Genomic DNA, 27,186 nt, shown 5'->3' with positions numbered 1-27,186 from the left:
AATTATCGATACTGTTGACCTGTTCCCACTGGTTTCAGCCGACCACGGCCTCACAGAGACCTCTTCCCTATATAAACGGGTCTGCGGAGGACCGATGTCTCTGCACATGGGCAGTGCAGAACAACTTGTTTTGTGGTACAGTGCCACAAGAGGGTGATATGACTCCACAAATTATGGACTGGCCTGTCAGCCCCCTGTCCCTGAGAGTGGAAAAGTGGAAAGGCTGCACAAACTCAAAGTGGATTTTGAGGAGTGATTCAGTCACAAGCCGTGGGAAGGACTGTAAAACAGGACATGGGGCCCTCACATGCACTCTGCCCATATAAATTACCTGGAACTGTTGGCTGTCCTTTTAACAGTGAAACATTTCCTCCTTCACTTGAGTGGGCATCATGTCTTAATCAGGACCTACCATACCACTGTAGCGGCTTATATCAACAGGCAGGGGGGTCTGACATCCCTTCACCTGCATTTGCTGACCCACAGCTGTTCATTTGGGCCAGAAGGAATCTTCAATTTTTGAGGGCCTCTCATGTACCAGGGGCTCTGAACCATGGGGCAGACCTGCATTCTAGGGGTAGTTCTTTGTATGCAGAGTGGAAACTCTACCCAGATGTGACCAGATGGGTCTGGCAGCGTTTTGGTCAACCATTGGTGGACCTTTTAGCAAACCGAGATAGTGCTCAGTGCCCCCTGTATTTCTCTCTGCACGACCAGAGTGCATTGCTGGGAGTGGATGCCCTCGCCCACCAGTGGCCTCATGTTTTTCTGCACACATTCCCACCCATAGCTCTTATTTCACCAACATTAGCCAGGGTGCAAGCAAGGGACCTGTCGATGATTCTCATTGCACCCCACTGGTCATCAAAACACTGGTTATTGGAGATAACCCAGCTCATATGGGAGGAACCCTGGCCTCAACCAGTGCACAGAGACCTGTTGTCTAAGGCTCGGGGGAGGGGGGGATTTTTCACCCTCACCCAGAGAGGTTGGCTCTATGGACCTGGCCCGTGAGTGGTTCAACTTAAAGTTCATTGGACTTTCTCAGAATGTCATTGACACAATCCAGAGTGCAAGAGCACCTTCCACAAGGTCTCTGTATGGATGCAAATGGTCTGTTTTTTAAAAATGGTGCGCTGATCAACAGGAAGTGCCATTTAAGTGCTCCATTGCTGTGATTTTAGATTTCCTCCAGGACCTGGTGGACCAAGGGAAAGCTTTCTCTACCATCAAGGTGTAATTTGGCAGCAGTTTCAGCTTCCCACATTGGTTTTGAGGGGAACACTGTGGTACAGCACCCATTGGTGGGTCGGTTCATGAGGGGAGCTCGACACAGGCTCCCTATCTTGAAGCCATTGGCCCCAACATGGGACCTTTCCATGTTTTAGATGCTCTCACTGGTCCTCCTTTTAAACCGCTGGAACAGGTGGATCTGAAGATGGCAACTTTGAAGACAGTACTGTTGTTGGCTCTTGCTTTAGCCAACGTGTAAGTGGGATCTATGCTCTTTCAGTACATCCAGCATGCACCAAAGTTCTCTGCAGGAGTTGAAAGGGTGAGCTTGCTCCCCAATCCTGCTTTCTTGCCTTAAGTGTTGGGGCCCATGTTCCTCAATTGACTTGGTGTAATTCCATCCCCCACCCTTCCTGTCTAAGGAGCAGCAGTGGTTACATATGCTTTGCCCGATGCAAGCTCTGCATGTTTATATGGATAGAACTAAAACAATTAGGAAAAGTGACCAGCTTTTGTGTCATGGGCTCTAAAGTCCATTTTGGGGAAGCCAGTGTCCAAACAGCGGCTGTCTCACTGGAACTATTGGCACAATTTCTTTGGCTGACAGCTCTAGGGGGGGCCTCACTACCTTCTGGGCCCTGTTTAGGGGAATCTCCATTTAGGAAATTTGTACCAAGCTTGACCTCACGATGCCACCACTGGCCCATTCGGTGCTCAGTCTGGCACTTACCACACAAAGTTGTGTGTTACAGATTGTGCATAACAGCAACAAAAATACATCCTCTTTTCTCGCTTCCCTCTCTTTTTGCTGTTTACTAACTGCGGTTGTGTTTCATAAATTGCCATGGCTGTAAAGGTATGATATGAGAACACATGTATTCACATACTATTACAGTGATTTTGAAAAGAGGTTTAAATTTAGGATACATTAGGATTGAAACCAAGTTATAGATAAAACTTTTTGCTTCAAAATCTAATAATGCCTTTTAGTTTTAATTTTTCATTGCATTTGCAAAGGTTCATTCCTACAAGCTGCACAATTTAACTTCTTTAATTGCCAGCGCATGTTATGGTCCACAGCCATTGAATATTGCCTACCCAAGAAGAGAAATTAAATATCTAATTTGTTTATCAGCTGGCAGGCCTTGAGACAAATAAAAAAATTTATACTTTGAAACCTTGGAGTGCTTAATATAACCTCACCTAGTGCCTAATGTAATTTATTGGCTTATGTGTTCAAATTATTACAAGTAAATGGCAAACAACTCATCTTATTAGTTATGAGCAGACCATAAATTGCTGTTAAAAATTGGATTTGGTTGCATTCAAATCAGTCAGCCATACAGTATTGTGAGCATCAAAATAAGTGGGGAGGGGAATACATTGAGAGTTCTTCATCTAGACACCAAATTAAAAAAACTATTTACTGACACATAAAAAAAGCATTAATTAAGATCATTGCTGTTCATTTAACATTTTTTTCTGTCTAGGCTTCTACCTCTCTTCAGATCACAGTACTTGTTTGGAGTGTGACTGCCATCCCTATGGGAGCATTACAGCGAGGCTGTGAGAGCCAGGACTGGACAGTGTGTGTGTGCTCAGCCCTCAGTGGGGGGCCGTCGCTGTGACCAGTGTCATGATATGTTCTTTGGATTCAACCCTGGTCTGGGCAGGTAAATATAAATAAGTCTCTCATACAGTTTAAAAGAATTTCTGAATTTTAATTTTATTTCATTCTTTCTTGAGACAAAAACAAGCAAAATATAATTCAAGAACGAAAAGGAGCAGAAACAACAAAAATCCTATATGAACTGCCCCCGTTTTTTCATAACAGTTTCTTCAAAAAACATACAAAACAAAGAAACAGTCAACAAAAAAGCTGAATTAGAATAGGCCTATACGGCCTCTCATCTGCCAGCCAAGACACTTTTTATTTAAATCTATCACAACAAAGTAAACCACCTTTAACACATATATTTATTTAACTAATTGACTTGAACCAATTTAAAAATTGCCACTTTAATATCTTTGTCCAGAATATCCCACAAATGAATTCCTTTCACAGAAGTAGATCATACCATCGGCTGACTTCTAAATCTGAAAGTTCAACATCTTGTGAAGCTTTTACCCATTCATTTTGCCACCTTTATAATTACTTGCACAGATTCACCCACACATGTAGCTATTCATATTGAGTTTGTACAGCAGCTGCTGCTGTGTCTGAGAGTTTACAGGTTGGTGAGCAGACTTACATGAGTTAAGAGCTGCTTTAACCTTTGCTGCTCATGTCTCTACCTGCAGGCTGTCTTACAAACTCGTGCAGGTTAACACTCTGCATAAATGTAACTATGCACTTTATTTAGACAGTACAGTACAAGTACTCTCTCTCTCTCACATACACTCTCTGTCGTACATACACAAACACACTTTTTTTCTTAACAAGGTGTCATAGCAAATAGGTTAACCGCAGTTTGACCAGTCATCCACCCATGTGTGTGTGTGTGTCTTGTGTGCATTTGTTGACCTTGTCTGACTGCTGCATTTCTGGTGTAACTACAATGAATGTCTAGATATAGCTACAATGAGATCTCTAGTTGCTGAAAAGGATGTGATTTATGAAATAAGAACAGAAGGAAAAAAGTTTGTTTCAGATGAACAGTTGGGAAATTGACGCATTTTGAAAAAAAAGATAGAAAAGTGGAGATACAGATGCCCTGAAGTGGATACACAGTAACAGTAACACGTGAGGAAAGAAAGAGATGCTCTGAGGCAGAAATATATAAACAAAACCCTTGCCACACTTATCATTTATACCACTGCAAATTTTTACTCTGCCTCCGTTCTCAGCCTTCTTCCTTTATCTTTAGTCGTTATTTCTGGGTTTGTAGAGGAAAACAAAGGTCAAATTAAATCTTTAGATTATTATTACTACTCTTGTGCCCAGAGTCACTCCACAGTAAGTACTTCTTCATCTAAATATCATCAAGTAATTTGTCCTTCTCTTTCGATCAATAGACTTTATACAAATGAATTTACACAGATTGATGTGTGAGCAGTTGGCAGAGGACATGGTTGTGTGTGTGTATCAAAATATGATGATAATTTAGTCTAGAGAGGCAGAACTCTAGCAGATGCACTCATTCACTTACATACATAATTTTGGTAACACTTTACCTCCAGGGCTGTGAATAAAACTGAAAGAGCAGCGTCATAAACAATATATGACACCTGTCATGAACATCAGTTAGGTTATATGAATGTTAATGACTTTCTGTCACTAGACAGTCAGTGTTGGACCAGTGACTATAGCTATACCTTACTCTTACCTCATTATCTGCATATACTTAAAAAAATTCTGTAACCTGTCCCACCAGACCCAGACCCAGTTGTCAATCTCAAACGTTACTTTAACTCATTGGAGCGCTAGTTATTCCCCATGTTTACAGATGGTTCACATAAGTGGATGTCCAGTCAGGTTTGGTCCTCATTATGATATTAAAACAGACAGACAGAGACACACACACACACACAGTACTTTTAGACTCATGAAAAAGAAAGACTGGGTGTGATGTTGGTGTTTTCTTTCTCCTTGAGAGCAAGAGTGAAGGTCGAGTCACTGTGGCATTTGTGTACGTGTGTATCAATATATGTGTGTTGTGTGAGCGCCAGTTGACAGGACAAATTTGCGGCTCGTTATGAGGCTGTGGCTTTTCACACAGCAATAAAGAAAGTGAAGCACTGTGTGTGTGAGAGAGAGACACACACAGAACATGTGAGTACAATATGCAGTGGAATCAAAAACACATGGGTAATGTCTGTGTGTGTTTCTGTGTGTAGGTGACAGTGACGTGGTTTATACTGTCTCACTGCCAGTAGGTGTGTGAGTGTCTGCCAAACATCTTCCAACACACCAGACTGTTACATTGGTTTGTGTGTGTGTGTGTGTGTAAAGGTGTGAGGTGGCTGGCCGGATGATCACCCACTGCCCAGCCCTGTGAGGGTAACACCACACTGGTGACCCAGAATAGGCATGTCACACACCACAACACACTCACACGTGCACACATGCTTTGACAGCTCTGATGGGGAATGCAAGTTTCTGTGAAGTTAGTTCACAGCTAGAAGTGTGGAGGGTGGGATAGATGGTCGTGAGGGTCTCTCTCACAGTGTTAAGGAGAGGACCAACACCTCAAACACTCACACACACATACACACAGTTTGGAATGGCCCGTTAGGAATTACTGCTTAGCTACATTACTGTCTTTGCGTTATCCAGTGACAAAAAACACATCAAGCGGAACTGCATGCAAACTCTAAACAAAATGCATTTGAGCCTGCCGGGTCTAGACAGAACACACTTGCTGTGTGTGCACAATATTAACCTGTTCACTAAATCACCAGCTAGAATATCTTAATGATCTTTTTTGTCCCCCCCTTTTCTGATGAGCAGATGCCAGCCCTTGTGCATGTGAACCAGTAGGCAGTGTCAATAGTTCATGCCATCCAAACACAGGCGTATGTAAGTGTAAGCTGCTGGTAACTGGGGACAAGTGTGATACATGTCAGCCTGGGGCAAGTCATTTTTGACCCTGAAAACCACTTTGGCTGCAGCAAAGGTATGTTTTACATCTTCATCAACACACAAACCCCCACACACATGTAAAGTAATTGTTTAATCAAAATAGTTTAATTTCCAGTAACTGATTATCTGTTAAACTCTTGTTTTACTCCATTTATCTGTGCAGCACCCTCCCAGCAGCCTCCACCGATAGGTTTATCTCTCAGTTACTCCTCCATCCATCTTTCTTGGCAACCCCCCGATTCCCCAAACTCACACATACTCAACTACACCCTTGTAGGGATGCACAGCCAGTGCATACCATTCATAGTCATTATCCTTTGGTATGTACTATAATCGCTTTTCACACAATGTTAAAGTCTTTCTTATATTTTGGATACCCATGGCACATCTACTACTGATTATATTCCAATTTATTTTTTTCTATTTTTTAAGGCTCTGAATCCTTTGTGGACAATGGGTTGTTTCCCTTCACCAACTATTCTTACTGGCTCATAACAGCTAACGTAGCTGGTGAGACAGTAAGTGCATCAGCGTCGTACCAAACCTAGGTGCACCACCTGCAGCAGGACCAGCTTCGTTTAAACCTCCTGGGACGACCAGGTCCAACCAGTGCTAACTTTAACTGGAGTACACCAAGAAATGACACAGGCCCAGTTGAGAGGTAAGGACTCTTTCCTCAGAGATACACAACTTCCATTTAGGGATCTAAAAGTGACCATTTTCAGCTGTTCTGCTTGGAATCTTTATTATGTTTATTATAGTGACAAATATAGCGATTTGTTTAGTACTAATGAAAAAAGAGAGATGGGATGCTAATAGAAACATAGACATGTTTCTTGGAAAGGTGTTTAGCCACCACATCTCTACAAAGAGCTTCAGTGTGTTTTTATGTTTCTAACAGTCTCTGGATCTTAATATCATTTTTTCCAAATGGTATCTCCTGAGGGTGGAGAGTGCCATCCAAAACTCCTCCATACTGCAAGTGTGTGTAATTAGGTTAAAAGCAAGCAAAAGTATTAAAAGCAATAACATATGATTCATGTCATTTTCATCATTTTCAAACCATTCTGGTGGACATGCTCTTTTTAGTGGAGTGTATTGTTTTCTTTTTGTTTCATTTCCTTTTTTATCTTTATTTTGTCACCTGATTTAGTGATAGAAGAAGATAATTTGCAATATGATCTAGTGAAAACCTTTCCTGGAAATCATTTTGTAATCAAACTTATTTTTTTTGTTAAATATTTTTAATCTTTCAAAGCCAGATGGACAGATTATTGTCAGTGATGTGAATTCAAAGAGAAGCTTCTCTGAGATAGGAATAAAATATTAGAGGGATTTGATGGTGTTATGTATTAAGCAGAAGAGACTTTGATACAAAACTAAGCTGAAGAAGAATATGAGGGGAAAGGGTAAGGAAATATTGAAATATTTTTTCTCAACATCAGTTTACATGTAATAAAAAACTTGAATTTTGGAATTTGATAAAGTTGATTAGGATTGTTAAAGCAATACTATTTAACTTTCTGACCTGGGTAATACATTGACATTCATTATGTACATTCTTGGAGCTATTGTTGCTCTGCAGCATCCCGCACTTACAATAATGTTTTGCTAGCCTGGAGGACCACGATTACAGCTGTATTTTGCTTGATGGCACTGCACATGTCAGAAACTAGTATCAGCATACTAACCATTTGGAATGCGCATTATGGCTTATTCAGCAAAGAAAGGCACGAGGACATTATCAGAAGAAATGAGGAAAATAAAGGGATAAAGTGACAGAGCAATAGATAAGACAAGGCTTGACATTGGATTGAATTTTACTGGTAGCAGAGAGCTCAGAGAAGAGACTGGAGATGCAAGACGGATACCAAATTAGCATTCGGTTAGGGGATGCCACAGTATATATGTGTCAAAGTTCAGTAGCAGTGCTTTGTGGGGTTGGAATTATCAACAGTGTTCTAGGTTAGGTGTGAGATGGATGATACATGGCAAGTGTAAAAAGCATTAAACATTACCATTTGTTCTTTTGTTCATTCATTTGTTCATTCATTTGTTTGTTCGTTCATTCAGCTTCAATTGACAGTATCTAATTGAGAAGCAGAAAGTAAATGTGGGAACAAAGACCTGAAGTGTTAAATGCAACAATATTCTGGTTCCAGACTTTTGAATCACTGCCTACAAGCTGAACCAGATATGTTCACATGCTTTGTATTTTTGCCTGTATGCATTTATGACATTAAGTTTTAACTAAAGAAAATTATAAAATTAGGTGGCCAGGAAGAGGGATTTTTGAATGTTGGACTATCAAGAAGAAGCAATCGATTATCTCCTCTTTGTCCCCCTATAGGTTTGTATTATCCTCTGTGGAGTCATTCGGTGGAGTTGAGCCTGTCATTCACTACACTGGCTTGTCTACCAGAGGCTGTGGCAAGTGGTCTAAAGCCCTTCACACAGTACAGTGTAATACTGGAGGTTAGTATGTTAAATACTAAATGTTTTAAGTTCATCCATGAGAATTTCTTCACAACATAATATGTAACAATATTTTTTGCATATCCTTAAGATGAAATGACACAATATAGTTTTTCTACTGTCAACAGGCCTGTTCTCTGGGGAGAATGTACTTCTACCGACCACAACTGTCATTATTCTGACATCTGCTGCTCCACCCCCCCAAAGAATACAGCCATGGCGCCCTACCAAAGTCACGGGCTTAATGACCTGATTCCACTACACTGTATGCAATCTTTGGGAGCCCCCCCCAGTGTCAGCTAAATGCGTACAAACGAAAAACACCAACAGAAGACAGCTGTTGCAGTGTGTAATGTGTGTATTACAGAATAGCATTCACAACAATATACTGTGCACACAAATGTACAATTAAGAAGACAAGGATGTAAAATGTGCTTTTGACAGTACAATATAACACATCAAGCTTGTAAAATAAACATATATTTGCAACTAACTACATACAAAAAAACCTTGCCTAGTATGCACAGCTGTGAGGCTTGTTGACTTGTAGCCCTTCCCAGAAGTTTGAGAATCAATCTAACAACAGTGTAAACACATACACAAACACCATGCACACAGAGACACACAGTGAACTGGAACTGCTTTAAGTAAATCCAGAGAGCTTTTTAATGGCTCTAAGGATCAGCTTCATACAAAGACCGGTAACCCGGGTTTTTCTTCACATGTGTCTTTCATAGTTTTTTCTGTCTCGTTGATGTGTTTACTTCTTCTTTTATTTGTAGTATTAAAATATCTGTATTTTTCCCTCATCATTTAGACATTTTTCACAATTGTACACAGTCTAAATAGTTCCCCTTTATTTTCCATTGTTTTTGACCCTGTGGTCATGAATGTTTTTTTATTGAACTTGTCTCAGCTAAAAGCCAAAACTTCTTTAATTCTAGGCGAGGCAACTTTATTTATAAAGTGCATTTAAAAACAAGAAACTGTTTATCAGTGTGCTGCTAAATTTAAAAAGAGACAAAGGCAATTTCAGACAGCATATGACTGATAGAGAGGTGAAAGAGAGTAAAAGTATCCATTTTACATTTGAGTTTATTTGTTGCTGTCATTGTTGTTCCTGCCAGACTCAGGAAATGATAGAGTGTAAGACATCAGTAGTACAACAGTGCATCTGACTTTTCACAGCTGAGTTTTTTTTTTTTTTTTGTGTCTTCAGTTCTATCTTTTGTTCTTAACTTTTCAATGCTCACTTTTGGTTTTTGCACAGCGTGTTGTTAAATTATGCCAGGGGTTACAAACTCTGGACTTCTTGGGCCAATGTTCTGTAGTTTGTAGATGTTCCCCTGCTGCAACGCACCTGACTCAAATAATTGGGTCATTAAGAACTTGACAACAAGCTGTTAGAGATCTGATTAATTTGATTTAGGTGTTTTGCATCATGGAAACATCTAAAACCTAGAGGAAACCGACCCAAGAGGTCCAGATTTGGTGATTCCTTCATTATGCCTTTACCTTTGCTTCACACTTATTTATGGGTGCACAGATATTGATTAAATCTGCTCAGAGTTGCTAGAAAGGTCTAATTATGTTTCACAGGGCTCCAAACAAAAACTAGAAAGCACTGCAAGAGTCAGAACTTATTCCAATACATTAATATATATTTTTTTTAGTTTAACGGCTTGACTTAAGTTCCTAGTAAAGCAGTTCAGAGGAAGATGAAGAAACCGAGCTGATTGTTCTGGACACCTTTTTTATTCCACTGTGGGTCTGTAGGTCTCTCAGTGTAGTTTTTTGTGTGTCCTGTCCCTCATTCTATCACAACCCCTGTTATTTCCCCTTTGAGTGAAATGGAGCATGTGGAAAATAAGATACTAGCATATATTCCCTCCAGAGAGCAAAACCAGGACAAGCTAGTGCTTAGTCATTATCAGGCTGTTTTCAACTACAGGGCCAATCACTGGCCTGAGTATTATTTGTTGGTCTTCCTCTGTGTACCTGATTTCCTAGAAATAGCTGTAAAAACAATGAATTAATTCATTTTCAGAAATAATTATTTAGTAAAAAGCTACTGTTGTTAATGTATTAAGAATAATCCTCTGCAGACTGCTTTTGTTTACCTTTGTTTTTCTTTCTGTGCAGGTTGTTATCACACGGTATGTGAGGTCTTTTTAGCCGTGGACCCAGTGGAGTCCAAGAAACCTCTCGGGTCTTGCTCTTTGAGTAAAAAAGTGTTCTCCAGCTCCAAGGGGGGGGACTGGGCTGGATCCAAGTGTGTGCCATCAGGGGAAAACTTAAGCCTCAGAAAACCACAGTATCAACTCTGAGAACAGGCGACAAATTGTAGAGAGGTCTACAGGCATTTCAACCTACCAGCTGAAAGTTGTGAGCATAAATAGTAGCAGGAAGTGTCACATCAGAGTGGGACCACAGCACGGCACCACTGGTATGGAGGGTTTGTATGTTACTGTGATCATGGTTTGAGCTCCCCATGAGGGGGTTTCAGTGTTTCTTTAAAACAATCCCCGGAGACCAGGCTTATTCACCTGAATATTTAATTTTCGGTTAACCCAAATGTAGCACTGCCAACATACACATTTTGACAGACTTAGATGGGCCAAAGTACAAACATTTGAGAATGTATTTGTTCTTATTCCTGCTGTGGGGGTGGCTAAAAAAGTTAAAGTTGCACATTTAAAACAGCTAGACAACCATGTCAGTCCTACATTTTGCAGTGATTGGCCAATTGTTACTTCGATGCTAATGAAGAAAAATGCATCTTAGTTCCATGCTGCCTATGGAGAGCCATTTTATTCACAATTGAATAAATAAACAATTATTAATATATTCATATTCCATGAAATAATAATATGCCAATTATATAAATACAAAATAAATTAGTACAATTTTAATTATATATTTTTGTTATTTATTAATTTATTAAAATGTATTTATTAATTGACACTTCTATTTTTTATTAACTTTTTTATTCATTTATGAACACTTTTATTTCATAATGGTATTATATTGTGTGAAACTTTTATTTTGTAGTACCAGGCAACACTGACTGAGCATCGCAGACAACGTTGCTGGAACCCTCAACGCCTTCTTACCTACTTCACAGTTTTCCAATGTTCTCCATAGTTCATGCTATATGTTACAAAGTCCTGACCTCGTGAATCCAGTTTACTCTTATTATGACACTGGATTGGAACAAACGAGGCGAGTGGGAGGAACACTTTGCTGTGATTGGTCACTAAGGTTTGAGGACTTTACTTCCTCAAGTGTGACTATAACAAGACAGATAACCCTTGCCCATGCCCATGCCCCTTCATTTAGTTATGAGCCTAAAATAAAAATGGCAACGAAAAAAAGCCACAATACAAAGTAAAAGTTTAATGAACCTGGCACTAAGTTTCACATAATATAAATTACTATTGTGAAAAACATGTATCAGATACATAAAAATAAATAAATGAAAATACCATCATAGAGGTGTCATTAAGTAAATAAGTCAACCATTAAAAATGTCCATTTTATTAATTAAGAACAAAAAGGGGGAAAAAGTATTTATTTCATTGGCATGTTTATTTTATGGAACATTTATTCATTTCAGTATTTATTTATCGCATTTTAGATAAAATAGATCTCCAAAGATAGCTGCTTTCTTAAGTGCTTTTATGACTCTAGTTTTGGTCATGATCACTGTATAAATATAATGTCTTTAGGGGTGTTGTATGTCAGTTTCAAAGTGTATAGCATTTCAAAAAACCCCCAGACTGAATCCTGCCAGAAATTCTTGGCAGTGAAGTTTGTGATAGTTTGTAATTTATTTAACCTTTTCTGACTTTGGTTAAAGCACTGACATTACTCACTGGATTACCCTCTGGTTAGCATGGTGTTTTGCATCCTCCTCCACGGGGAAACATACTGGGGTTTCTCACGTTCATCGGGCTTCCAAAATCCTCAAGTTCAATGTCAAGTTCAAGCCAAAGTGCTTTTATATAGGATCTTCCATGTGGTTGGAATTTTGCTCAGCCATCTTGTCCTTGCTGTACAAATTCACTTTTCTAAGTTTCTCCTTTCATATAATATGATTTATATATTATATATATATTTATATAATATTTTATAAAACTTGCCTTATTAACTTACAAAAAAATGATTATTTGTTGATACATTCATAATTTTCTATGCTCACATTGATTTTTTTTTCTTATACCCCTAAAAGATAGACTGCCAATCGGAAACCATTATTAGCTAAATAGTAAGTCTAGGAGGATAAGTTCAAGCTTGAGAGAAGAAACTCATTCACAATTTAATTTTGTCTTATTAATGTTAAAGACTAGTTCAGAGGCTACAACAAATAAGTGGAAGCAGGTACAAAGTGGTATTTACAAAAAATACTTTATTAAAGAAACAAATCCAAAGCAAAAAGAACAGAACAAAACCTGCCGCCTGCTCAGGACCCAGGTGATCGCCCAGCCCAATCCTGGGAGACACCCTGAGCTTTGGCTGGTGAAGCGGAGCACACTGGGCCCAGGTGTATGAGGGGCCGTTTGAGACATTATTCAGAATTACCCTCTCACAGACACATGTGAAATTTAAGTCATTCACACATTATACTGAAACCTCTCATATATCATACTGAAATCATTCACACATTATAGTAAATCCTCTCATACACTATACTGAAATGCTCTCATACTATACTGAAATCTGCTCTCATACACTATACTGAAATGCTCTCACATAATATACTGAAATATACTCATATATACTATACTGAAATCATTCACACACTATAGTGAAATTTCTAAAATCGCATTTCACTAATATGTATAAAAGAAATTCTACTAGTGTGTGTGAGAGGGAATTTCACTAGTATGTATGAAAGGAATTCTACTAGTGTGTGTGAGAGCGAATTTCACTTGAAAAGGAAGTCATTTGAGTTGAAACGGAAATCACGTAGTAAAAAACACAGGAGCGCATTTTCAAAACAAACCGAAGAAGAAGTTGGAGAACATTGTGACAGATGTGCTGTATTAATATCTGTTCAGTCACCTGGAAGTAATCTCAGTAAATCAGCTGGCATCTTCAATACTATTCCGGCCTCAGCAGAGACTATTAAGGGTTAACGCGACATCAGCCGGACAACCAACCGTAGTAAGTCTGAATGGGGACATGCTAACTAGCCACCTAGCATAACACGGCCATTGGGATATACAGTGCTGCAAAACGAAGACCTGGAAGAGGATGTATAGGACGAGGGATTGATGGTGGTCTTGGGACTATTGTTAACAGAAAAAGCCAGAACTGAAAAAATAACAGACTGGAGACGGCGTGAACACAGACTTTATTTACTTCCTTGTTCCCCAGCCAGCTCGCTCTCTGATTGGCTACATTCCGTGCCATGTCACCACCCACGCAGTCACAATGAATGAGTCGTCGGCGTTACTGAAATCGGTACTTAAATATTAAACATTTTCAATGTTCCCAATTGTCGGCTACAACCAGTTTCGGAGTGGATTATCGGGACGAATCGGCTCATAACACACCACAGGCCAAATGATGATTGGACAGGGAAATCTCACGATGATCGGGCATTTGCCGTACGAGGTTGGGAAGAGGTAAAATCGGGGCAAAAACAGCCCAAATATCGTTATGTGTGTATGAGGCTTTAAACATGAGAAAATATCCTTGGCTAGGAGTTAAAAGAAATAGTAAACAAATAGTAAATAGTAAACAAATAGCAAATAGTAAACTAAAAAGGTTTATGAATAATGCAGAGGTTTATTTAAACAGAAAACAAAAGAGTGGAGAAAACCTAGGTCTAAGTCATAACAAATACACAGTTAAGTGATGATTTGGTCAAAGTCTGTTGTGTTTAGTTCAGACAACTGGACAAATTATACAGATTGATCAGATATAAAGGTCCATGCCAGTAATTCTGAACAATTAGTAGTACTTTGCAAGTGTAGTAAAATGATTCATGTAAAATTTAGGAAAATGGAAAAAAAATAAATAGAAAGGAATAAAATAAAAGTCGAGAGTAATTGTCTGATTAAGTCTATAGAAATCAAGTGGGGAAGGAAATAAAAACTGCATGTGGGTGAGGGGAAACTCATTAAGGTATTTGAATTTCAAAGAGATGATATGCCTCATTAGGACTAAATGATTGCCTCCAACATCACTCTAAGCTATGTGTCTGGATAACAAGCATATGATAACACCATTTTAGATGTGGAATGTGTGCCAGTGCGTTTACACTTACATGTGCTGTGTTGAAGGCAAGAATATGACAGTGGTTATGTCTACTATGAATCACATTTCACAGCATATTTCACAGTCAGATGCTATCAACAGTGGAATAAAAATTCCCTCTTTTTAATCTGTTGTGTAATTGGGGCTATCAAAACGGTAGAATTTAGCAACACTCAAATCCATTCAGTCCACGTAATATCCACAAAGTATTGATTTTGAATTTATATTTTTATTTAAAAATTCTCATATTCTTAATTCACTTGTTGTGAAAACTTTGTTTTTAATCTGTTAACAATTAAAGAAAAAATATAAAGAAAAAGGGAATGAAGCTCAGTTTACAAACTCTTTAAATTTAAGTATTTAACTACTTTAAATTCATAGTCTGAGATGCACATTATCAGAGACTTAATGTTTTCATTATTATACATTGCTACTTTTTAAACTGATCTTCAGTGGTTGAAATAAATGTAGGTACAAATGCTTAAAATGAAAAAATAAATGTTAGTCTTGTCTTAATACAGTCAATGATTTGAGCCATCTTTCTTTCTTTCTTAAAAACAATGGTTTAACTGCTTTATCCTGTTGCTTTTTAAAGTTCAAGACATTGCACGTCAGACATACAAATTATGGAAAAATTTGGTTTTAATTTTTTTAGTCAGGACTTTTGTTTCTTATTACTTTCCTTTATTTATCAACTGTTTAAAACAAAAGTGCATTGTCTTTATCAAATACCTAGTCGGTCATGGACTTGATGCACCATTCTGTTCTATTCTATTCTATTCTATTCTATTCTACAGTCATTTAGCAGACGCTTTTATCCAAAGCGACTTACATTTGAGAGTAAGAACAACACAAGCAAGAATTCAAACAAGATGGGACATCATAATTAAGTGATAGTCAGACTGCTTTGAGTCCAGTTGGACCCAGGTGCTGTCATGTAGTGCTAGAGGCAGTGCATAAATTTTTTTTTTTTTTTAGTTTTAGTTTTTTGTAAGTCATTTTGTTTCAATACAACATCACGATTTCATCAAACAATATCAACTTGGGCATAAGTGCACACAGCTTATTCAGTACTTGGTTAAGCCAGAGAGCTGGACAAATCTTTCTAATTCATTCTGTTGAGTAGAAGAGTGAAGCTAGTGCAGAAATGCTCCTTAAAAAACTGAGTCTAGCTTTTAAAAGGACTCTGATCCTCCTGATGTTGTAGAGAGCAAATCGGCAAGATCGAGCAACCAAGGCAACATGGTCCTTAAAGGTCAGCTGGTTGTCTACCATGACTCCAAGATTCCTGGTAGGTGTAGACGTAGGCACAAGCGTGATAGAGTCAAGCTGCATGCTTATCTGTGGCAGTAAGGAAGGATTGGATGGAAAGACAATAAGCACAGTCTTGGACAGATTTAGCTGAAGGTGGTGATTGTAGCGATTTAGTGTCATTAAACGTTAAAGATGTTTAATAAAATTATTGATTTTAATAATTTAATAAAATTATGAATTATTAGTCAAAATCTTGATTATACCTCGAGGAGCACCACCACACAGATAGCTTTATACTAATCTAATGGCGGTGTGGACACCATTAGAGTACTAAATTAATTAATTTAAAGGTCCCATATTATACACTTTATTCCCAATCTGAGACCATTCATTAATATCTAAATGAAATATTTCCGCCATGGTATGGACAAATCGACCCTCAGTTTGAGTGCAGCGGCTTCTCTTCACCTCCCTCTTTTTAGCAGCTTCAGAAATGTGCCGTTTATGGTGGGCGGAACCCTGGTGGAGCAGCTCAGCTGTTGGCTCCGCCCATCGCATCGCCCGTCATGAGGTGATTGACAGGTTAGGCCTTAGCGGTAACTAGACGCTGATTACAGCGTAGTGAAGGATAAACAAACGCCGGAACACCGGAACCCATTCCTGAAGCCCCCATTACCGACCCAAACCGCGACGCACGGAGAACACAGCTAGCTACGCTCATCAATCTGATGCACAATGGCACCGGATACAAACAGTAGAAACAGTGACTTGGCTACATTTACAACAGTGCTAATATATTTTCAAGCTATCAGACTAATAAGGCCGAAACGATAAATTAACTGCCAGCTCTTACCTCTCCAGCTGTGTCACGGACAGTTGGTATTGAACCTGGCTTCAGCTTCAAACGGTTGGCGAAGCCTGCTTTCCATGCCCCCATGTTGTGGAAACAGTCCTCTTTGAAATGCTGGCCACAGACATGCAAAACCTTTGGAAGTTTTCCGGGTACATTTCCTCCAAAAATAAAATTAATCCACTCAGTCCTCGTGGGTTCAGTGGATGGAAGTAAAAAAACGTTTTCGTGTTCATTTATGCAGCCACAAACAGAACAGTGCTTCTGTCGCTTAGCCATGTCCGCTAACGAGGGTTGCCGAAAAGGAAAAACACTGGGCGCTAGGTGATTTTTAGAGGGCGGGCTTTGAGAGCCGGTAAGCGGTCCATCGCTCTGTGGGGAGTGGTTATTGTCCCTTATGACGTCTTAACGTACAGGCTTTTCAAACTCGCTCCAATTCAGCGCTATACTTCCCTAGAGGTGGAGCAGGGGGGGAGAGAGAGCCGCCTGAAAGAGTTTCACACTTACGGGTCTCCTACACATGCGGGGGGACCAGTATGACCTGTTCCAAAACCATTAAAAAGTGAATTTTGCATATATGGGACCTTTAATTAATTAATTCAAGCTAGTCAAAATCAGTCAGTTATCAATCGATCAGTCTCAGAATGCTAAAAACATGAATTCTTAAGGGACCCATAACTGACTAAAAGGAGGAGTTCACAATAACCCAGACCAGTATTATAGGATAAATGTGAAATATTTATTACTAGTCTAATCATGCATAAATGAAAAGGAAATATTTACAAGGACTTCGCATGGGAAATGAATCAAAACATTGTTAAATGCAGAATATAGTGTTCAAACCAGAATCTTATTTTAATGTAATGTGTCAGAATGAATGAATGTATGCAAGAATGAAACAAAAGTTAATTAACCTGCGGTGTTAATTAAAACTAAGGTTTAGGACTGAAAAAGGATCTCTGAATCCTAAAAGAAAAAGAGGGAAAAACTCAATCTTATCTGTTTAGAACTGGAAATTTTAACTAAGATAAAAAACCTGCTAAGGTCACTGTCAGACAACCAACCATTCCTTGGCATGACAAGCAGAGGAGGACCCAGCAGGACCAGTCCGGTTCTGTTTGACCAGAGGCGACTTACGACTGTTGTGGGTGACTCTCAGCTCCAGGGGAGGCCTGAGTAGGTGGTAGCTCTGAATCGCAGCTCTCCAAGGTTGGAAGGAGGTTGTCCCACGTGATAGTTCGTAGGCTTGTGTCTGAAGGCTCTGTCTGCTGGTAACAGTCTGGTACACCGGCTCGGCTGGTGGTATCGATGATGGACAGTGAATGGTTTGCAGTGGAATGGCAGGAGAGAAAAGTCCAGTTTTGGACCAGTCCAAAAAGAAACTCTGTAGAACTGGTTCTGAAGCTTTGGTCAGCCTGCGTTAACCAGTTATCCAAATAAAAAATCTAAATCTAGTATTAATATTAAAAGTCCAAAAGATAAAAACATAACTAAAGAAAAGAGAAGTATCAGCTGAAAAGGAATAAATTAAACAGAGTTCATCAGTCCAGAAAACTAAATCAATCTTGCATCTTGAATGCAGACACAAACTTAGTATCTGTAGTGATTGTTCTTCACATCACGGCAAACTTAATTTTCCAGTATCATCTCTCTCTCTCTCTCTCCTCTTTTTGCGTTCAGACTAAGTGTCCTAAGAAATCCATGTCTCTAGGACCTCTGAGAGAAATCTAAGTGACTGTGGAAAGAGCCATCTCTGAAGAGGATGTACAAATCCAGGGGAGGTGAAGACAGACTAAAACTCTTTGTTCTGAGTTCAAATAGTGTTGTTTGATGACACGCCCCATGAAAGGATGTAGGACCATTATCTTGACCAATAAACAGTCTTGTGGGCTGGTTTTGGGTCCGATAGCAGATACAGAGGGCTGGTCTGATCATTTTGTAAAGAGTATCAAATTAAACATTTTGTGAATATATCTGTATGTCCAAGTTATTTAAGCCTTAAATTAAACATCATTAAAACCATCAGTGAGTCATTGAAAAGACAATAAGATTGACCAGCAGATCTGGCAAGCCATAGGGAATCGGTAACTGACAGGAGAGCAGTTTCAGTAGAGTGGCCTTGCCTATAGCCAGATTGATATGGATCAAACAGGTTGTTGTCTTGGAGAAACTATGAGACCTGACTGAAGACAGTACGCTCTAGTAGTTTAGACATGAATGGAAGCAGTGAGACCGGCCAGTAGTTTTCAACCTGGGTTGGGTTGAGTGTAGGTTTCTTCAGCAGTGGGGTAACCATAAATCATATTGAACAATACTTACATATTAAAATGTCTTTGTTAAAATGAGATAGAAGATTTAATATAAAATATGGCAAGTTTAAACTCCTGTCATTTGATTTTTGAATTGAAGTCTATGAGAAAATAATTCTTTAAAATTTGTGGCTGATATGGATGATGGCAAAGGAGGAACCCATCAAAAAGTTTCTGTTGGTTCTCATTTGAAATTGCAGATGGTGTGTAAGCCAGCATTTGAGTTTCTATTGCCACGGTTACAACTACCATTTAGTCAGCGTAATAATTTACAATAAGTCTATTTGACTGGAACTTCTTTCATAGGTGTCCATTATCACCTTTTAATGGACACCCTCCAGCCAATCAGATTCGAGTATTCACCCTGACCATGTTATAATGTCAGGTTAATGTTGTCTCTTGCTAACATGAGTTGTTTTGCTTTACATAACAAGTCATTTTGCTGAGTTTTGGCTGTAAATTGTTTTAGAATTTAAGAAGATGTTTGAATTTAAGATTTTTTTACAGATGTTTTCATCTGTATCTCAGGACTAAAAATGTTGGTCCATATTCCATGTTCCTGTGTTTTTACCTGTGTTTCCAGTCCCAGAGTTTATTGCTCCACCAGATGTGCTTCCGCTGTCATCCACCAGCCTCAAAGTTACCTGGAGCTCTACTGAGGGTCAAGGATTCATTGCCAGAGGACAGGTCACAGAATACCGAGTCAGTTTGCTCACTGAGCAGACCACAAATCCTTATGCTCCTCCAGTTGTGAGTCAGGTGAGCTCACACACATTTGATGTGAAATATAGAATGAGACAGCTTGGTAAACATTCACTGGGACTGGCTAAAAGTAAGGATGAAAAAGCTACATAGTTGGTTTGCTTTAGTGGAAATGTAGTTGGATTAACTTATCTTTTGGATTGATGTTTTTGTTGTTTACATTTCTCTTCTGACTGTCCTTTTGATTTTCTCTGGTTGTCAGGTCTTACATAGAGTGGGACCATCATCACAGCCTGTTTACGTAATGAAAGGATTAAAACCTTACCATGTGTACAACTTCACTGTCACACTTTGTACAAAAATGGGTTGCATCACCAGCCTGCCAAGTACTGGACGGACCTTATCTGCAGGTAGAATACAAAGATCCACACCCACATCCATCCATTTTCAACGCTTACTTGGTCCTGTTTGAGGGGGTCTGGAGCGAGCCAAGGCACTCAAAACATATCCAATCAAGGTTTTCCACCAAGAGGCTTGTTCTAATTTGTTGAGCCAACAGTGCTACTAGTCTACGGACTGTACTGTTTCATTTTATTACTATTACTCACTTACTCACAAAAACATAAATGCATGCTTCAATTTTAAAGGAACTATAGCAGTTTTCTGTTACATTCTGGACATAATTTTGAATCACTCATTGTGTATTATCTCTATAATACAAAAATTTACAATTGAACACACATCTAGAAGCACAGACAGTCATTGCACATTCAAGTGCCGACAAATTGGTCATGCCAACCATTGGTCATGCCAGTAAAAGCAATTTACTGTTAATTAATAGGAGGAAAATATGGTGATGCCACACATTCCGAACTGGTCATGAATCAAACACAAAGTTTTGCAGAACATGCTATGGCTCTTCTTTTTTCTGTAGATTTATAACCGTTGTGGAATTGGCTGTATGTGAGCTGTATACATCATATGCAGATTTTAGGGACTAAGATGAGCACTAGCTGATCTGTGCAGAATAACACATACCTAGAATTGTTTTTTTGAAAACAAGCTTTTGAAAACACTATATCAGTTGACAGTGAATATTTTACTTCTTTCAGGTTTCTAAAAACCATTCCTTATTCTTATTGTGATGAATGGCACTTCATATTGTGATTGGTCGACTTTTATAAATGCATTTTAATGGCTGCATCTGTTGACACAGTGACAGTGTTTATGTCAAGGTGATTCCAAAGACTTCTCTTGACTGTAATGCAGTACAGTTCAATATGGGCTATGTACCCAGTTGACTTTTTGAATTGTATCTTTTAACAGCCACATCTGTTGCAGCCGTTTTGTTTCATCCAATGCCAAAGCTGTCCCCTTGTTTCAACTGAAAGAAATGATAATGGCATATGCCGTTCGGCCAGATTTTTCTTCTTCCCTTTTAAATCTTGTAACAATTGCATAGCATGCACTCCTCCACTGGGTGTTGAGCTTGCTGTTGTAGACACAATCTGATATTACCTATTTCTCTTTTCCGTTAACTTTAATCTTAATAATTCGCAGATGATATTTTACCAGTAATCTTTATAGCATGATTTAAATGAAGATGCTGAAACCTTGAATTGACCTATTGCTTTCCTCTCTTATAGTATCATCAACACTTGTTTATCCTCCTGAGAGAAATAGTACTATAATTAATACTTCATGTCTATTTTTAATCCTTAAGTTTTCACATCCCAACAAAAAGATAGCTATTGGGGGAGTGCTGCTCCATTTAAAAAGTAAAAATCTGTGAAAAGACCTGTGTAAAGTTTTGTGATTTGAACATTGTAAAAGCCAGACTGGTCTAGTGGAAATAATTATTCTAACATTAAGTTGCATGTCTGGTAAGATGTACTTGAGCAGGGTACAGATGCACTGATAAATGTACGTCACATAGGGCTGAGCCATTATAGCCAGTTACCATCTGCTGTAAGTAAGCAGACATCTGTGAAACCACTGGAATTACACCAAAGCACATGACTAAACATTAGCGCACATGGAGGCAAACGAGACAAGGATGGGTGTCTTCGTACACGTGTGTTGATGTATTTGCAGTTGTTTCAAAGTGTGTCTGCTCACAAAGTTATTGATCACAACATAAAGTGAGTGGTTGATTAGGGGCTGATGGTGATGTTTTATGTATCCTACAACCATAACTGCTTGTTCGACAAGACATACACACGGACAGACATACACACATACACGCTTGCTCTGTAACACCACTCAACAGAACAGGCAACTTTAGTTGATTTATGCATAATTGGCCTGAGGGCCTTCTTGAGAAAAGAAATATGCATGGCAAGGGATCACAATGTCAATAAGTGGCGTACTTATGTGCGTGGTGTAACTGTACGCTAAGAGCCTGTTAAGATGTGTCAGTCGCTGTAAAAACAGGAAACACACACACACGCACATTTGCTCCTGGGAGCTGGCCCATGATTTAGCTGCTTCATTACCATGTCGGCAGCTAAAATTAACCTTTCTGGTGGACTGTTAACCTTGTGTGTGTGTGTGTGTTTTTGTGTGTTTTAGCTAAGTCATGATAAGGAAAGTAGGTTTTGTCAAACTGAATATGCCATAGCTAAAATTTCAGCGGATTAAGAAGCAGATTTAACTGAATACCTGACCTGCAAAAAAATATGAAACAGTATTTTATACACCAGTCCCTAAGAAGGAAAGCTGCCTTAATAAGTTTTACATGTGAACATAAAAGGTTTTTAGGAAAATGTGTGGAGACATTGGTCTGGGCCTTCTCAGTTGCTATTCATACATGTGTTTCACAGATAGACTTTCAGCCAGAAATGTACTGTCAGATCTGGAAATGTGAGGGTTGAAGTAAAATCTATTTTAAGAGTAAGCAGGAGGTAAGACATGATGCTTAAATTAAGCTGTGGAAATCACTGTTTTATTACAACAACTGAATTACTGAATGTAAATTCTTATCAAATAGTTCAGAGTGAATGGTAGAGAGATTCATTCATGCCATCACTTTAAATTATCTCATTCCAGGACCAGTGCTATGTAGAAATCAGTTTACAGAATTGCCCCAGCACAGGCAATATCAACATTAATCTGAATACGCTGTTTCAGGTGAATCATTTAAGAATCAACCCATTATTCAGATAAAAAAAACAAACAAAAAAGGTTTTATTGAATATGCTTTTATAATCATCTCTTCAGTGAGTATCATAAGACTTTATTCTATACATTGGAACAAATTCAATTTTGTCAATTGTCTTTCCATGTTTTGGGATCAATCAGCAAGTAAGAAATAGTTATTAGCCCCTTAAAATCCCTCCAGCTCACTGGTGACTTATCAGCTATTTTTTTACCTAATTGTACTTTGCCATAGTCAGCATTAAGCTTGCTAACGGCCCATGCATTAAATAACAAAAGAAATTCTTCAAATGAGTGGATGCTATGCTCCAGCTAAGAAAACCCCATGTTACTGATGTGCTCGTTTGTGTGCCATGTGTGCATTTATGTTCAAGTGTAAACTGTGTTCTGGAACAGCTCAACAAAATCTATATTTAAAGTCCCAGTGGAGACATGTAGTCATAACAATGAGGAGTCTAAGGAGGAAATATCAGACAAAAAAAAGCTAAATTTCTTTGAAGAGCACCTTTTAACCAGTGGTGCCCCCCAAAAAATTTTCATAGGCGTGGCCAGATAGGGCCAGTAAAAATTTTAGGGTGGTGCACCAAATTCGTCCTACTTGTGTTAAATTAAGTAGAGTTCAGCCTGTGGCCGACAAGGCTATGGTAAGCTATTTTGATAAGGTGTCCAAAAACTTATTGAACACCGGCACATTGAGCAGTTTCCTACTTTAAAGCAAGGCACATGTTACATTCACTTATATATGTGCCAGACAGTCAATGTTCTTAATGTCACCATAGCTCAATATCAATAAACTAGTAAGCTATTGATTTCCAGTAATTTATGGTATGATGTGCCAACTTGAAGTATGTAAGACGAGCTGTCTACTTCCCTTTTAGGAGCTCTATTACAACTCACACCTAAGATGGTCCACATGTGTCACTGAGAGCTAATTTACTCCTGCAGACCATTTAGACCATTACTGAAATACACCTAGAAACACACACGATGGAATGACACTTAATGCACATCCATCTTTCCCATCCCTACACGAGTCCATCACTTGCTATGTTTCTCCCACCTCTGTTCTATCTCCTCCCCTACTAGGAGCTGGTCTCCAGGTGATTTATTTAGGATGCATGATAAAATTATATCTTCAGTACCACCCAGTATGTTTCAAAGGGACATTTAATTAACATCTCAAATTGAAAGACCGGCAATTGAATTGAATCCCTGTTAAATGAAAAAATGGGACTTTGTCCAGTCCACGCAAGATCTATATGAACAACACACACCTAACTTAACATTAAAAAGTGCATAATTTAGAATTCTAATCTTTTAGTCCATGATTGTATTACAACATTTGAATATTTTTAAGTAAGTCACTTGGGCTCAAAACCAACATTTAGTGTAGTTTAGATACATCTAGCAATCAAATGCTGTGATTTTGGAACAGTTGTTGTAGAACAACCATAACTACTGCACAGCAAGATAATCCTAGTATCCACTCACTGAGCCTTTCACAGACTGTTTGGAGCCTTGCTGGCAAGACCCCAGTTCTAATTTTGAAAACTTTTACGGTAGAATAAAGGAAGTTATTTAGAGAGCATTTCTAGGTGTTTGCTGCCCCCACCCCCACGCAACGACTTAGTGAGTTTGTGCTGTATCAAATGGGGAGCTCTTGCAGCCATCCTGTAAATGTAAGGCTGGAAAACTGTCAATCAAGTAAGGAGGATAAGGTTTTTTGTGTTGACAAAAACACCTACATGCTCAAAATAAGCTTTTCTCACCAAGAAAATGTTCAAATTCTGAGTTTTTTATATGGCATGTGGTGCCTATAACTTTGTAATTAAAAAATTAAGGTGCTAATTTCAAAGATTTATCTCTTCATTAATGGTTTCATTTCGACAAGCCCTGGTAAAAATTCCAAATTTATTTGATAAAAGTAAGCTATGTATTTTTTACAATTATCTGGCGACCCCCAAGGGTCGATCCTCAAATCTTTGGGGATCTCCAACCACTGATTTAGAGAGTGTCATGCAGATCTGCTTGTAATGCTATTTTGTGTTCTGTACTGGTTGACATTCAGTTGATCTTTACCTTTTCTTAACGTTCTCTTTTTAGCACCAACTGGACTCTCTTCACCTCGTTTATATCCTATGAATGAAACCACCATTCACATAGACTGGGACCCTCCAGCCCAACTTAATGGGCCAAACCCACTATATCAGGGTCAGAATATAGGCTTACAGTGTATGGTGTTATGTTTTTATTTATTCATTTATTTCCTTTTGACTTTCCTTGTTCATGCATGTGTGTTTTTAACTGTGGTCCATGAATGTAGAATTAGCTTGGTACTGTATGGCGATGTCAGTCTGGTGTCTGCATCTCAGAGTTTTCATTCACCCTTTAAAAATGTCTTAACATAGATGGACAACACTGACAATAATGGATTTCATGACCATCTGGACTTTAATATTAATTAGCACTGTGAGGTTGACATTACTGATTTTTTGCTACAACCTTGACTTATCCAGGTAAGTCATTTGAGGACAATTTCTCATTTACAGTGACAATCTGGAGAAGAACTTTCTCTTTTTTAAATCACATGAGTGTATATTTAGCAACATCAGTAGGTCACAATTCAAGTTTTTTTGTCTGTTTTTTAGTTAAAAATAAGGATAATCCCATCAGCTGCAGCTGTTCTGTTTATTGCTAATTTTAAAAAAATGTGGGCATGTTAATGCAATAAACTAGACAGTGAAACTGGTTTGTCATACTTGCTTAACTACCAGCAATTAGGCTTATTGGTATTTAAATTCAAAACTCAGCGTCTTGGTGCATTGTGCATGGGTGTGAACTCTTACTCAGTTTTTTTGTGTCATATTTAGTTGGATTTTAAAACTGTTTAATTATACTTCTTAGTATATTGCATACATTTCATAGAATGTTTGCATATGATTGCATACAAATAGTAAGTAGGCATAATATTTTTCTTATCATTGATGACAACAACTACAATATAAATAAGATAAATATATTCATAATATTGTCTGTTACATGTTTTTGCAGGTGGAGAGGACAGATGTATCACTGTCTGACCCACAACAACCAGTTATCAGAGGAACAAGATTTATAGGGAACGGTTATTACCAGTTTCCTAGTGACACTCTTCCAAGCAACACAGACTTCACAGGTAAGATTTTATGTACTAAATTATTATAAAATGTACATGCAAGTCCTACATATGGATCAAATGAACCCAAATTAGACTAAACTGTTAGAGCTGGTCATTTATTTATTGTGAAAGAAAATGTTATGAGATTATGGTTAAAAAACAAAACACATATTCTGACATTTTCTGACACATTCAAGCAGGACTGACATGGATGCATCCGACACTTGACGATGGGTATGCCTGATGCTTGGAACACAAATGATCAGTCATACAATTTGATTGTTTGGTGCCTAAATTGCCACCTGAAAAGTTAAACTGTCCTCAATTTTCCACCACAAGCCATAAATATGACCAAGAATATTTATAGAAATTTTAAGGTGTGAAAACCTTCCCAACATTTATGTATCCTGTAAGTATTCAGGAAGATGCATACACACATTTATCCATTGTTCAGGTGATTACACTGCAGTCCGCTCAGTCTTCTTGTGACATTCCTTTAAGATGACTTCCCCAGTCTTCTTAAAGGACAATTATCTTTCTGTTTACCAGCATCATTAGAGGGTTGAGCTGCACAGCCAAACATGTTCTGCTTCATCTGAGAACATCACCCAGTCTGACGCTCATAATTAATGACTGCTGATACTAATCAGTGGGATTTGAGCGTGGCAAAGCTCTTTGGTGCCACTTGAGATTAGTCTATTGGCCTGCAGAAACCTTGTATCATCATTTATGTTTGTGTGTACATACAGTTAAAAGTTGGATAACATAAGGAAAAAAACTTTCCAAGACAACTGTGTGTATAATTTTTAAAAAAAGAAAGAAAAAAAAACTGTTGGCAAGCAAGTCTTCAATAACTTTAATAAGTGGTGACTGGTCACTCAGTGGGAACTGAGTAAGTACTCATTTGTTTCTTTTATGTTACTGGACATTAAATTGCAATTGTTTGTCAACATTTTGGTTGACAGTTATAACCTGATAGGGATTCAGATGTTGGTGTTGTCATTCAGTGACATTTTCTCCATCATTTTGCATTCTTGACAATAGTCCATTGTTTGTGTTAGCTTTTCTGCAGATATTCAATGCATTTTGCAATTTTCTTTCCACAAACACGAACTTCTGCCCCTACAGAATGTGGTGATCATTCTTGATGTCCTTGCTGTCATTTGTTTGCCCTATAAAATGACCTCATGTTGGCAAATAAACT

General features: G+C 38.4%; 1 protein-coding gene across 1 annotated transcript in view; it reads left to right on the top strand.

Moving 5' to 3' along the window:
- ush2a (Usher syndrome 2A (autosomal recessive, mild)) overlaps positions 1 to 27,186 on the top strand; it is a 250,130-nt gene that overhangs the window by 74,526 nt on the left and 148,418 nt on the right. Inside the window, 13 exon segments of the mRNA XM_042001931.1 lie at positions 2,724 to 2,788; positions 2,791 to 2,902; positions 5,684 to 5,811; positions 5,813 to 5,849; positions 5,979 to 6,086; positions 6,089 to 6,134; positions 6,246 to 6,476; positions 8,166 to 8,235; positions 8,237 to 8,294; positions 19,551 to 19,726; positions 19,932 to 20,079; positions 24,929 to 25,062; positions 25,877 to 26,000. Of these exon segments, the coding sequence (XP_041857865.1) occupies positions 2,724 to 2,788; positions 2,791 to 2,902; positions 5,684 to 5,811; positions 5,813 to 5,849; positions 5,979 to 6,086; positions 6,089 to 6,134; positions 6,246 to 6,476; positions 8,166 to 8,235; positions 8,237 to 8,294; positions 19,551 to 19,726; positions 19,932 to 20,079; positions 24,929 to 25,062; positions 25,877 to 26,000 (1,437 nt within the window).

This window comes from Melanotaenia boesemani, chromosome 1, assembly GCF_017639745.1.
Source record: "Melanotaenia boesemani isolate fMelBoe1 chromosome 1, fMelBoe1.pri, whole genome shotgun sequence".
NCBI lineage: Eukaryota > Metazoa > Chordata > Actinopteri > Atheriniformes > Melanotaeniidae > Melanotaenia > Melanotaenia boesemani.
The sequence above is the reverse complement of the archived record's forward strand: the minus strand, read 5'-3'. Positions and strand labels throughout refer to the sequence as shown.